Source organism: Salvia splendens, chromosome 1 (genome assembly GCF_004379255.2).
Source record: "Salvia splendens isolate huo1 chromosome 1, SspV2, whole genome shotgun sequence".
Lineage (NCBI taxonomy): Eukaryota > Viridiplantae > Streptophyta > Magnoliopsida > Lamiales > Lamiaceae > Salvia > Salvia splendens.
This window is the reverse complement of record NC_056032.1, coordinates 34,615,273-34,627,821: the sequence shown is the minus strand read 5'-3', so window position 1 is coordinate 34,627,821 and position 12,549 is coordinate 34,615,273. Positions and strand designations below refer to the sequence as shown.

Below are 12,549 nucleotides of genomic sequence, written 5' to 3'. Positions count from 1 at the left end.
GGGCAGCGGAGCAGGAAGATTAAGAGAGTTTGATGGAGAAAACTGGTGTGCGTGTTATAAAGAAGAGAGAAAGAGCAATAAAAGAGCGAGGTGACTAAGTAGCTTTTGTGTAAAGTAGGAACCAAAAAGGAGGCATCTTCCTTGGATATGCCATTGGCATCTCAATATTCACACACGCACTTATAGTCTAATTTCACTTTTTTTTAGTGCATTAATTTGGTCACTTTGATTAATTCCAGCTGCCGTACATGCAGTGTCTCCCCCTTTTTTTTATACACCGAATTAGTTAAAGGCTGAAGAACTATGTCACCACTACTTTTTATTTAACAAATAATGGCGTCATAAATTCGCCAATAGCAATAGGGATTAGGGGTTTGTAATGCATAGGTTGCTGAGTCGAGATTTGAAGTTCATGGTTAGTGACATAATCTCAGAATCGGATTATTCTTTTATGCTTTATTGATTGTTTCAAGACTAACACATTTTGGCCTTTAGTATCCACATAAGACGTATGCAATCCATTACATTATTATAAATAATTACGCTAGTTGTACAGTTTAAAAGTTTGAAAACTAAACAACGATTCTTGAACGTGCAACTTGCCATATATTTCATTTTTATTCCGAGTCTGTAATGTGCATACAATACACCTCTGCGACACCATGGCTTATTACTTACTCCTATATGCAGAAGCAGATTTGCTGGTGCATCTACTACCTTACTATAGTGGTTAAGAGAGAGGAGAAATTATGAGTGATGAGCAGTTGTTGCATACATTGATACTAGGGCCGGGGCCGGGGCCGGGGGAGTCATGAGAACCACCTGTTTCCAGTCCTGGTTGCTCTGAGCTTCATGACAAGATCCTCGCGTTGCCCCTCCACTTCCGCATACTTAAGACTCATCTCTAGGTAGCGCTGCTTCAGGTCCCGTAGCTCTGTTTCCAATGACGACTTTGTTCTTTCATACTTGTCTCTACCCCCATTCTTCTTCTGCCTGCAAACACACAGTTGATCATTTGAAAAGCTACGTTTCTTTCATGCACGTGCCTTGAGTATACTACTGTATACATATTCTTACCTCTCAGCAGTTTCATTCTCGACCATCTGTCTCTTTGTCGTGCTATCCACTCTGACAGCGAGAGGATCTTGATCATTGAAATCTAAATTATGAGCTACCTGAAAGGCGGGAAGAGCGATAATTAGTGAAATTATTGAAGTCTGTGTGAAAGTGTGTCCATGCAAACTACTGGAGCTCGGCTTCTGAGCTCGGAAATGAAGCTCGGCTTTGAGTCCGGTTGTGATCGAGTGGTGGAGCCTCGGCAGCTCCGAGAAGAGATCAAGAAATAAAGCTCGGCTTTGAGCTAGCCGAGAAAGGCAGTTCGGTTGATAACCGAGAAAGGCAGTTCGGTTGATAGCCGAGAAATGCAGTTCGGTTGCTAACCAAGAATGGCAGTTCGGTTTTAGCCGAGCAGCGGTTATAACTAACTTTGGGAAATAGAGTTAGTTGGATTTTATTTCTTGATTGCATCTTGTATAAATAGCTCGATAGAGCTCAGTAGTGAGAGACGCAGAACACAGATTACACACACAATAAGAAGAGAATTCTTGCACTAGCTAGCGTTTGCTTAGAGTGATAGATTGTGAGTGTGAAGTTCTTGTATTGAGAGTTCCATCAATAAGATTCCGGTCATCTTCTCCGTGGACGTAGGTGGATTATCACCGAACCACGTTATATCGTTTGCGTGCTTTATTTCCTCGTTCGTGCGTGTGTGAGATCGGCGGTATCACGACCCAACAAGTGGCGCCGTCTGTGGGAAGACTTCCACGATTTGCCGATTGATTGGTTTCTGGGTGAGTTCGTGTCTAGAGGTTCCGTTGTATAAGCTGATCTTGGCGATTGCCCACCGCTCGTTTTGAGAAATGTCTACAGCCAAGTTCGAGGTGGAAAAGTTCACCGGGAGAAACGATTTTGGGCTGTGGAGGCTGAAGATGAAGGCCATCTTGATGCAGCAAGGCCTATGGGATATCTTGAAGAATGAAGGTGACGCTAAAGAAGGCAAACCTGATGCTGATGAAAAGGAGAAGCAAAGGCTTCAAGATATGCAGTATAAGGCTTATAGCACCCTGATCTTGAACCTCACGGACAGGGTGCTAAGGGAAGTTTCCAAGGAGGAGACGGCTGCAGGAGTATGGGGGAAACTTGAGTCATTGTACATGACCAAGTCTCTGGCGAACCGGTTACATTTGAAGCAAAGGCTTCTTGCTTTCAAGTTTTCAGATGGGAAGAGCATTTCTGAACAGCTCGAGGAGTTTGGGAAATGCATAGATGATCTTGAGAATATCGATGAGGTCATTAAAGATGAGGATAAGGCATTGATGTTGCTCAATTCCCTGCCTAAAAGTTATGAGCACTTCAAGGATGCAGTGCTTCTTGGAAGAGAAACCAAGGTCACCTATGAAGAGATTCATTCTGCATTGAAGATGAAGGAATCGCAGAAGGCTAATAACAAACAAACTGATCCAGTAGCTGAGAGTCTGCATGTGAAAAATAATCAGAATAAAAGGGGTTCCAAGAAGAAGTTCCAGAAGAAGGAAGAAGGTGGAGTATGGAAGGAGAAGAGAAGCTGTCACTACTGTAAGAAACCGGGCCATTTAAAGAAGCATTGTTTTGCTTGGAAGAGGAAACAAGAGCAAGAAAAGGCTGGGAACATAGAGACTGCTGATCTGGCTCAGGATGTTGAAGATAATGAAGCTTTGAATATCCACTCAGGGGCCAAGATTGAAGAATGCTGGATCATGGATTCAGGGTGCTCCTTCCACATTTGCTCACACAAATCTTGGTTCCAAGAATTATCAGCTTGGGAAGGATCAGTGATGCTAGGAAATGATCAAGTGTGCAATGTCAAGGGCATTGGGAACATCAGATTGAGGATGAAGGATGGGAGTATGAAGACTCTCACAGAAGTCAGATTCATTCCTCAAATCAAGAGAAATTTAATATCTCTTGGAATGCTAGAGTCAAAAGGGTGCAGATTCAACTCTGGTGATGGGATCCTCACAGTAACAAAAGGCACCAGAATTGTGATGGAGGCCCAGAGAAAGAACAGCCTATACTATTTGCTGGGTGAAACCGTGGTTGATGCTGTGAATCTTGCCCAGACAGAAGACCTGCATCTATGGCATGCCAGGCTTGGACATGTGGGTGAGAAAGGCATAAGAGAGCTGGCTAAACAAGGAGTGATGAAGTTAAGTGCATCAGACAGCCTAAAGAAATGTGAATCTTGCATTCTAGGAAAGGCAAAGAAGCTGCCATTTTCTGGTGGGAAACACACTTCATCAGCCCCATTTGTGTATGCCCACAGTGACTTGTGGGGGCCATCCCAAACTGAATCCATAGGTGGAGGTAAGTATTTCATCTCCATCATAGATGATTACTCAAGAAAAGTGTGGATTTACATTCTAAGAGAGAAGTCCCAAGCTTTTGAAAAATTCAGAGAATGGCATGCTAGATATGAGAATGAAAAGGGCTCAGTGCTTAAATATCTAAGGACTGATAATGGCATGGAGTTTCTGTCTGCGGAGTTTGATAGTTTCTGTAAGGTGAAAGGGATAAGAAGGCATAGGACCGTGCCAAGAAATCCTCAACAGAACGGGCTGGCAGAAAGAATGAATAGGACATTGCTAGAAAGGGTGAGGTGCATGCTATTCTACTCTGGAATGCCAAAGAGATTCTGGGCAGAGGCTGTCTCTACTGCAGCTAATCTGATCAATAAGTGTCCATCATCTGCTATATCCAATGAGACCCCAGATCAAAGATGGTATGGAAGCCTAGGTGATTACTCAGCCTTGAAGGTGTTTGGGTGTGCTGCTTATGCACACATTAAGCAGAGTAAATTGGAGCCAAGGGCAAAGAAATGTGTGTTGTTGGGATACCAAGATGGGGTAAAAGGATACAGATTGTGGAATTTGGATAGAGAAGGCAGAAATATCATTGTGAGCAGAGATGTGACATTCAATGAAGAGGAGATGCCATTTAAAGATGATGGGAAGCCCTCTGGTGGTGGCAGTAGCTCTGAAATGCAAAACCTTGAGTTTGGTGGAGAATCTGCTGGAACAGACACTGATGAGGATGTTGTGATCACAGGAAATCAAGAAGAAGGTGGAGCAACTAGCTCTCAACATACTCAGAACACAGGTGAGCAGGAGTCACCAGTGCAGCAAGCTGCTGCAGCTCAAGGGGCCAGAAGAAATCCAAGAAGAAATGCAGGCCTACCTAGCAGATTCTCAGATTATGACATGAGCTTCTTTGCTCTATGTGTAGCAGAAGTACTCATGTTTTCAGAACCCTCAACCTATGAAGAAGCCATGAGTTGCAAGGAAAGTCAGAAATGGATCAAGGCCATGGAAGAAGAAATAGAGTCCTTGCTGAAAAATGGGACTTGGATTTTGGTGACTGATCCAGGGACTCAGAAGCTGATCAGTTGCAAATGGCTGTTTAAGAAGAAAGTAGAGGTGGGGGAAGTTGAAAGCATACGGTTTAAGGCAAGGCTGGTTGCTAGAGGATTCACACAAGTAGAGGGTATTGACTACACAGAGGTGTTCTCTCCAGTGGTGAAGCACACTTCCATTCGGATCTTATTGGCCATGACTGCTCATTTCAACTGGGAGCTGCATCAACTTGATGTGAAGACAGCATTTTTGCATGGAGATCTAGAGGAAACGATCTATATGATGCAGCCTAAGGGTTTTGAGAAGCCGGGAGAAGAAAAGAAAGTTTGCTTGTTAAAGAAAAGCCTATATGGGCTCAAGCAAAGCAGCCGGCAGTGGAACAAGAAGTTTCATGAGCAGATGGAATTGATGGCATTTGAGAGATCCAGTTTTGATAGCTGCGTGTATGTCAAGAGAAGTGGAAATCTAATACTGGCCTATCTACTGCTGTATGTGGATGATATTCTGCTGGCAGGATCAAGCAAGAGTGAGCTGCTGTCTGTCAAGGAGGAGTTGAAGCAGAGATTTGATATGAAAGATCTTGGGGAAGCCAAGAGAATCTTGGGTATGGATATTGTCAGGAACAGAAAGAAGAAAGAACTGAAATTGGTTCAGGCTGATTATATCAGAAAGGTGGTAGAAAAATACCAGGTAAGGAGTGAAAAGTCAGTATCCACTCCATTGGCTAGCTGCTTCAAACTCAGTAAAGAACAGATGCCAAAGACAGCTGAAGATAGAGAAGAGATGAGCAGGATACCCTATGCAAATATAGTGGGAAGTGTGATGTACTTGATGATATGTACAAGGCCGGATGTGGCTCATGCCATAAGCGTTGCAAGCAGATATATGGCTGATCCAGGTAGGGATCACTGGGCAGCACTAAAGTGGATTCTGAAATACCTGAAAGGGTCTGTCATGGTTGGCTTGAAGTTTGGTGGTGGAGTTTGGTCTGAGGAGAGGGAAGTCCTAGAAGGATTCTGTGACTCGGATTATGCGGCTAACTTAGACAACAGAAAGTCTCAGAGTGGTTACATCTTCACACTATATGGCACAGCAATCAGCTGGAAATCAAATTTGCAGTCTGTGGTTGCACTGTCCACAACCGAAGCTGAGTATATTTCTCTGACTGAGGCTGCAAAGGAAGGAAAATGGTTGCAAGGAATCTTGGAAGATTTAGGAATGAAGCTGGGAGCAGTGAAGATTAACTGTGACAGCAACTCGGCTATATGTTTAGCAAAACATCAAATGTTCCATGAGAGGTCGAAGCATATAGATGTGAGGAGACACTTCATCAGAGATGAGATTCAAAGTGGAAAGATCAATGTGGTGAAAGTTCCTACCGAAGAAAATGCATCAGACATGTTGACAAAATCTCTGCCAACTTCGAAATTCAAACATTGTTTGAAGTTGGTTGAGATTGTGGAGTGTTGAAGCTTGTAACAAGGATTGAGAAGGGAATCCAGATATTGATGGAGTTTTGCAAGGACAAGGTGGAGATTTGTGAAAGTGTGTCCATGCAAACTACTGGAGCTCGGCTTCTGAGCTCGGAAATGAAGCTCGGCTTTGAGTCCGGTTGTGATCGAGTGGTGGAGCCTCGGCAGCTCCGAGAAGAGATCAAGAAATAAAGCTCGGCTTTGAGCTAGCCGAGAAAGGCAGTTCGGTTGATAACCGAGAAAGGCAGTTCGGTTGATAGCCGAGAAATGCAGTTCGGTTGCTAACCAAGAATGGCAGTTCGGTTTTAGCCGAGCAGCGGTTATAACTAACTTTGGGAAATAGAGTTAGTTGGATTTTATTTCTTGATTGCATCTTGTATAAATAGCTCGATAGAGCTCAGTAGTGAGAGACGCAGAACACAGATTACACACACAATAAGAAGAGAATTCTTGCACTAGCTAGCGTTTGCTTAGAGTGATAGATTGTGAGTGTGAAGTTCTTGTATTGAGAGTTCCATCAATAAGATTCCGGTCATCTTCTCCGTGGACGTAGGTGGATTATCACCGAACCACGTTATATCGTTTGCGTGCTTTATTTCCTCGTTCGTGCGTGTGTGAGATCGGCGGTATCACGACCCAACAGTCTGAAAGAAGACAAAGAAGAGAAAGTACTAATACCTCTTTGTGACGGTTACTTTTCTCCTCCATCACTCTTCGATTATCTTCAAGAGCTTGCACTTTCTTCAAGCATTCGTCTTTCTCCACCTCCAGTCTGTTCATCTTCTGCTGAAACTGCACGTTCAATCTCTTCACCTCAGTCACCTCGTGTTTAAGATCCTCATTTTGGATGGATATAATCTCTTTTTCACTTAAATCCTTCTCCATTTGCAGAAGCTTTTCTTCTAGGCACGACTTGCTCCTTTTGCATTCCTCCAACTCAGACATGGCATTCTCAAAGAATGTGATTTTCTCAGACAATGAAATCTTCTCTGTCTTCAGTTCCTCATAATTCCCTGAGATAGTATGCAATGCAACCTCCAGTTTTCCCTTATCGGCCTTGCTTTCTCTGAGCTTGCTTTTTAAGACCGAGACTTCATCTTCAAGCTCAGACATGATTTGTACCTGAACCTTCAAACTGCCCATTTCTCTGGTAAGCTGCTGGCACTCATATTCGGAGATGGTATGCTTCAATTCAATGTCATTCAGGTCCGTCTTGAGTTTTTCTTCGATTTTCCTGTAATTTGCCAATAATTTAAGATTTCTATCATAGTCAATCGTCAATCTGTCAAGCCTTTGATTAGACACAGCTAGTTGATTTGTCAATTCTTCAACTTTCAACTCAGATTCTTGCACAGCTGCGTTGAGTTTGTTTTTGGCCGATTTAGTTTCCTGGTGAGCTTCTCGAAGGGAACATTGCAGCTCAGCCTTTTCTGCTAGTAAACTGGAAGCTTCAGTGGAAACCTCAATGGAAATTCTTTCCCTTTCTTCGTAAGCATCGGATAGTTGCTTGCTGAGGCTTTCCACCTCTTTTTGAAGGCTCTGAAATTTCGTTGTCTTCTCCAAGAGTAACTGCAGCAAACTCTCCCCTTCAGCAAGTTTCTCTTTCTGGTAGCTGTTTTCTTTAACAAGTGCATCTAATTCTGATTTGAGATGGCTCTCTCTCAGCACGAAGTCCTCTTGCACTGACGCGAGATGGTCTTGCATAGACTCAACCTTTTTGGTGCAATCAGACAGACTTTTCTCCATTTCACTCAGTTGATCCACCAGTTCCAGACATTTCTCATGCAGTTTCTGGTTTTCTCTCTTCAGTTCCGAGTTCAAATTTTGAAGCTCTATAGTTTCTGTCACAGAACTAGCAGCAGACGCCTGCAGCGTCTTGATTTCTTCTCTAAGGCACACACACTCTTCTTGAGCTCCTAGCCACTGTTTCCTTATATCTTCTGATTTTTGTTTGAGATCCAATATTTGAACGTCCATTTCATCTTTGCTTTCGCGAATCTCATCTTGGAGACTAGTCATGCTAGATTTGTAATCCTCAATTTCCTGCAAGCACACTATCTTTTCATCTCTCAGTTGATGCACTTGAACTTCCTGATCAGAAATGCGAGCCTGCAACCACGTGTTTTCTTCTAGCAGTTCTGATAAACTGTTCTGTAGTTCATGACTTCTTATTTCTAGCTGCTTTATGTTAATTTTGAGATCAGTGTTAGCAGAAACATGGGAACTAACAGCATTTCTAAGAGCTGTAACATCACATTGAAGATTCTCCATGCATTCTGAGGAGATTTTCCTCTCTCTTACTGCAACTTCTAAATCCTGCTCCAAACGGCTCGTTTCCTGTTGAAGTTTAAAAACTTCTGATTCTAATTCTTGTCGTCTATGTAAAAGAAAGTCGGTCTCCTTTCCCTTTGACAGAAGATCAGCCTCCATATAACCAATCTCAGATCTTTTCTGTTCCAATTCCCTCATTAGATTTGCACTATTCTCCTCACTTTTGGCCTTCATTTTTCCAAGTTCTTCAACTTTCAAAATGCTCTCTTCCATTTTCTTTCTAGCCTCAGATATAATGGCATCTCTCTTATTGATCTCAGTCTCATGATTCCGAAGAATTTCAGCAGACTCAGATATCCTTGTTTCCAAGAGCTCGTTGAGCTCTAGCAACAGGCTACGGATTGATTCAACTGACATTATAGTAGTGTTAACCTTGTCCGAAATCACGAGACCGTGAAGATAATCGCTTCCATTCGCAGACCTTCCATACCATGGCTTCATCAGAAGGTGAAAAGCTTTATCCATTTGTTCTAAAATTTCAGCAAAATCCCGAGAACTGTCAAAGCCAGAAAGCTGCACCTCCACACTGGCCTCCTCCCTGATCTCTCCTTCCAGGTTGGAAACTTGATATCTAGGGTCACTCACTTCAGACTCCTCGCTGGGACATGGGTGCTCACTTGTCACTGAGCCAAAAGACGAGCAGTTTCTGATGTTCGTCTTATTCGAATCCTTGAGCTTGAACAAGAGTTCAAGATTTTCATCAGTGAGCTCTGTGCAGTCCTTCTCCAACTCTCTGACTTTTTCTTTCAATGACTCTATCTCTCTGATGAGATCCAAATCATGCTCAGCATTCCCTTTCAACTCTTTATCTTCCAAACTGGCATTTTCTTCCTCTTTGGCTAACATTTTGCAATTGTATTCCGCTTCCACTTGTGACAGAACCTCTCTGTGTGATTCCCTTTCCTTCTCCAACTCATCATTTTTATCCCGTAAAGCTTCATCAAGCAACAGAATTTCAGATTTCAGATTCCTCTCGGACTCCCAGAGTAGCTCCAGCTGCAGCGACAAAGTCCTCTTTTCCTCTGAACTTTTATCCAAAGAATTCTGTATATCTACAAAGTTTGACTTGAGAGATGACAGATTCTCTATCTCAATCCTCTGTTGCTCTATCATCTCCTCGAGTTCTTGAAGAACAGAAACAAGCTCAATATTTGATTCTTGGCTTTGTTTCAGTTGTCGGCACAAATCATCATTTAAATCTTGTTGGTACTTAATCTCACTCTCCAACTCCTTCTGAAAACTCCGAGACTGAATGATAGGAGCTTCTCTGTTAACCGCCTCATTCTTGGCCAACTGTTGCAGATCTTCCATCGCCTTCTTGAGTTGCCTCCTTAAGCTGTCCTGTTCTGCATATGCGGCTGAGAGCTCCACTCCCGACTCTACTTGATTCTTTGATAGATTCGAGAACTCCTTCCTTGATATATCCAGATCAACCATCAGCTTCCTTGCATTTCTCTCCCACATCTTGGCTTCTGCTCTGAGTTCCTCAATTGTGTCTTCTGCAGCTTCCAGAAGATTCCTCGAAGAACCTACATTTGACATTGACCACCTGCTCACTGATGCTTCATTATGGAAATTCTCTCTTATATACATAGGAGATTGGTTTGATGGTGAATCACCACCAGGTCCACCACCACCACCAACATCATCATCAATTGAGTAAAACTCAGGTAGTAGATCACCACCGTTGCTTCCCCTGCCTTGTCTCTCATTAGATCTATATTCGTCACTCCTCTCTCCGAATGAGTTTTCCCTCTCATAGGATCCCTCCATAGAGCTGATGCTGTTGATCACAACAGTTGCTGATTCACTTGCTTCCTGCAGAGAAATGAATACGTAACCTTTGTTAAACGAAGACAGAATATGGACACGTACATAATAACAAAACGAGAGTTTGAAAAGACCTCGCTGTCTAATTGCAGTGGACGACGAGAGGAGGTAACTGGATCTTCCCTTGTATGTTCAATAATAGTATCACTCGACTCATCTGATCTACGTGATTTCCTCACCAGGCCAACGTGATCCACATCCTCGGCTTTTTCTTGAGTGCCGGAGCTCTTTGATCCCTCGTCTCTGGAAGAAGAAGCAATGTCAGCTGGATGTTCAGAACCAAGAAATCATAATCTGCCATAGAAACACCAACCTGATCTTTGATCTAGGAAGATTTAGGCGCTGAATTTTGACCTGAAAACCATATAAAGTATAAACAGTCGGCCTTGTCACATACATTGGTAGATGTGATTTTTAAGTAGTACTACAAGGTTTTAATGAGAGACCTGCAGAATTGTGCCATAGCTGCACTTTTGAAGAGGCTGTGAAACTGCAGCAGCAGAGGCCATTGAAGTGGTATGCTGTGCCATGTTGATGATTGCTTCTCCAAGGGTGTTGGCAGATCTTGTTGAGCCCTGAAACACATTTCCAAAATCATTATCTACCAAAGTGGAGCTGTAACAACTATTTACCGAAAACATCGAATGAAATGTTAAAATTGTACTACCGTTGAAACAACAATCTTGAGGAGGCAGTCCTCATGAGATTTAGAAGAATCATATCTGGAAATGTAGATAGATTCGGTGACAGTCTCAGACCAGTGGCAACTCCCATTCTTAACAAGTGCTTTACCCAATTTGGCTATTGTCTTGCCAGTTTCTGCAGAAATCAAACACAGAAAAAGCCTGTCCCATCCCTTTGGCACCTGAATTCAAACAAAGATTTAACTCAAAAATCTGAATGAATGAATGAAGAGAATCTTCACCGTTCGCCAATACAAAACGTGCATGTACCTGAAGGGCTTGAAAATTGGAGAACTTGAAATGAAATCCCTCTTTCTGTTTGGACGATCTGTTGGTTGGGCTCTGTAGCTTCAACATTCTGTGATTTTGTTGAGCTACAGAGCATTAGGCAAGAAGATATGTAGTAAAGTGAGGAGGACTGTTGTACATTGCAGTGATAGTAACAATGCAGCGAGAGAGAGGGGCGTTAGCTGGCTTGTCATTTTTCTTTCAACCTATATGTGTATGATAGAAACAAAACAGTTGATTGTTTGGATTTCACGTGGTGAGTATATAGAATTGTTTCTTGAGCACTCAACTTCTAACTTCCATGCTTCAACCTAAATTCACTAAAAGACTAGTTAACTCAGCATTTCATACCAGCTTAATTAAATGCAACAATACTAGGAGGATATTAATTAATTAATACTGCTACGTGTTTAATATTTTCGAATTCTGAATGTACATGTGCTATTAATATTTCATCACGCGTATTGTGCGCGGTGGCTTCAATTTAATTTCACACAATGATGGATCCGCGAATTTCTGATGTTAGTAAATGCTGGTAGAGAATGAAAACTACAACACACAGAATTTACTTGGTTCGATTTACTGAAGTAAATCTACGTCCACGGGAAGAAAGGAGGGCAAGATTGTATTGCTTGATCTGGGATTACAGCTTACAACACAGACTTGCTATATGATTTTATCTCTAGAGAGCTTAACCTTTTTCTATCTGATCTAAGTTCTATTTATACAATGAACTAAGATCGTGGCTTGCATCACCACTAAGTCGTGGATGTCGTGTAGGTCATGGCCTAAGATCGTGGCCTGAGTTGACACCACGTGGTAGTGGGTGTGTTGGAAGTTGTGGAAATCCTGTATGGGTCCACTAACTCCTTGTTCGGTCGAATACTGAGACCGAACTGCTTTGGTTGCCGATCTGAGAGTAGAGCTTGATGCCGACCTAAGAGCAGAGCTTGATTGGTTGGCTTTTGCCGAGCTGTAGGCTGAGGCCGAACTCTTACTGAGACCGAACTGCTTTGGTTGCCGATCTGAGAGCTTGATGCCGACTTGAGAGCAGAGCTTGATTGGTTGGCTTTTACCGAGCTGTAGGCTGAGGCCGAACTCTTTGGTAATGCCGAACTCATACTCTTCCTTGGGCTTTGGGCTGATGGGCCGTCACTGCTGTTGGGCTTGTTTAGTCCGTACCCCATCACTACCCCCCCCGAAAGACGAAGTGAATCACTTCGGCGAAGCGAGTCACTTCGGCATTCTGGATAAAGGTACGGGGGAGGCTGACGCCTTGCACGTGACTGCATTAAATGCGACAGTAAAATCCGGCCGTTGAATCCTGAAAAGGTGGGATTCGAAACGGTGCGACGATTTTGAAATCTTCGCCGAATCTGATAAATACTTCCCTTCTTCATCATTGAAGCACTTTTGCGACTGCTTCTTCTGCACTCTATCTCCTTTGCGTAAAAATTTCCTTCCGCTTTCAAGAATTTCTTCAGAATTTCTTCAGAT

At 42.9% G+C, this 12,549-nt stretch overlaps 1 protein-coding gene and 1 long non-coding RNA gene across 2 annotated transcripts; one reads left to right on the top strand and one right to left on the bottom strand.

Moving 5' to 3' along the window:
• Positions 1 to 583: 583 nt before the first annotated feature.
• On the bottom strand, positions 584 to 11,305 carry LOC121748108 (putative uncharacterized protein MYH16). Its single transcript, XM_042142328.1, has 8 exons — positions 11,035 to 11,305; positions 10,749 to 10,946; positions 10,528 to 10,656; positions 10,395 to 10,435; positions 10,156 to 10,324; positions 6,599 to 10,069; positions 1,078 to 1,175; positions 584 to 993 (listed from the first exon to the last, which is right to left on the bottom strand). The coding sequence occupies exons 1-8, from the start codon at positions 11,119 to 11,121 to the stop codon at positions 810 to 812; spliced, it is 4,377 nt and encodes a 1,458-aa protein (XP_041998262.1). The 5' UTR covers positions 11,122 to 11,305; the 3' UTR covers positions 584 to 809.
• LOC121748117 lies at positions 9,780 to 10,404 on the top strand. The gene is made up of 3 exons (XR_006039398.1): positions 9,780 to 9,921; positions 10,076 to 10,189; positions 10,264 to 10,404. It is a non-coding gene; the product is annotated as an uncharacterized LOC121748117 (long non-coding RNA).
• Positions 11,306 to 12,549: the final 1,244 nt, after the last annotated feature.

Excerpts from the sequence above, each read along its gene's own strand:
- LOC121748108 (XM_042142328.1), bottom strand. The coding sequence starts at position 11,121 with ATGTTGAAGCTACAGAGCCCAACCAACAGATCGTCCAAACAGAAAGAG. Across the intron at positions 1,176-6,598 it reads AAAGTAACCGTCACAAAGAG|GTAGCTCATAATTTAGATTT; the intron begins GTATTAGTACTT and ends CCCGCCTTTCAG. Across the intron at positions 994-1,077 it reads GAGAATGAAACTGCTGAGAG|GCAGAAGAAGAATGGGGGTA; the intron begins GTAAGAATATGT and ends GTGTGTTTGCAG.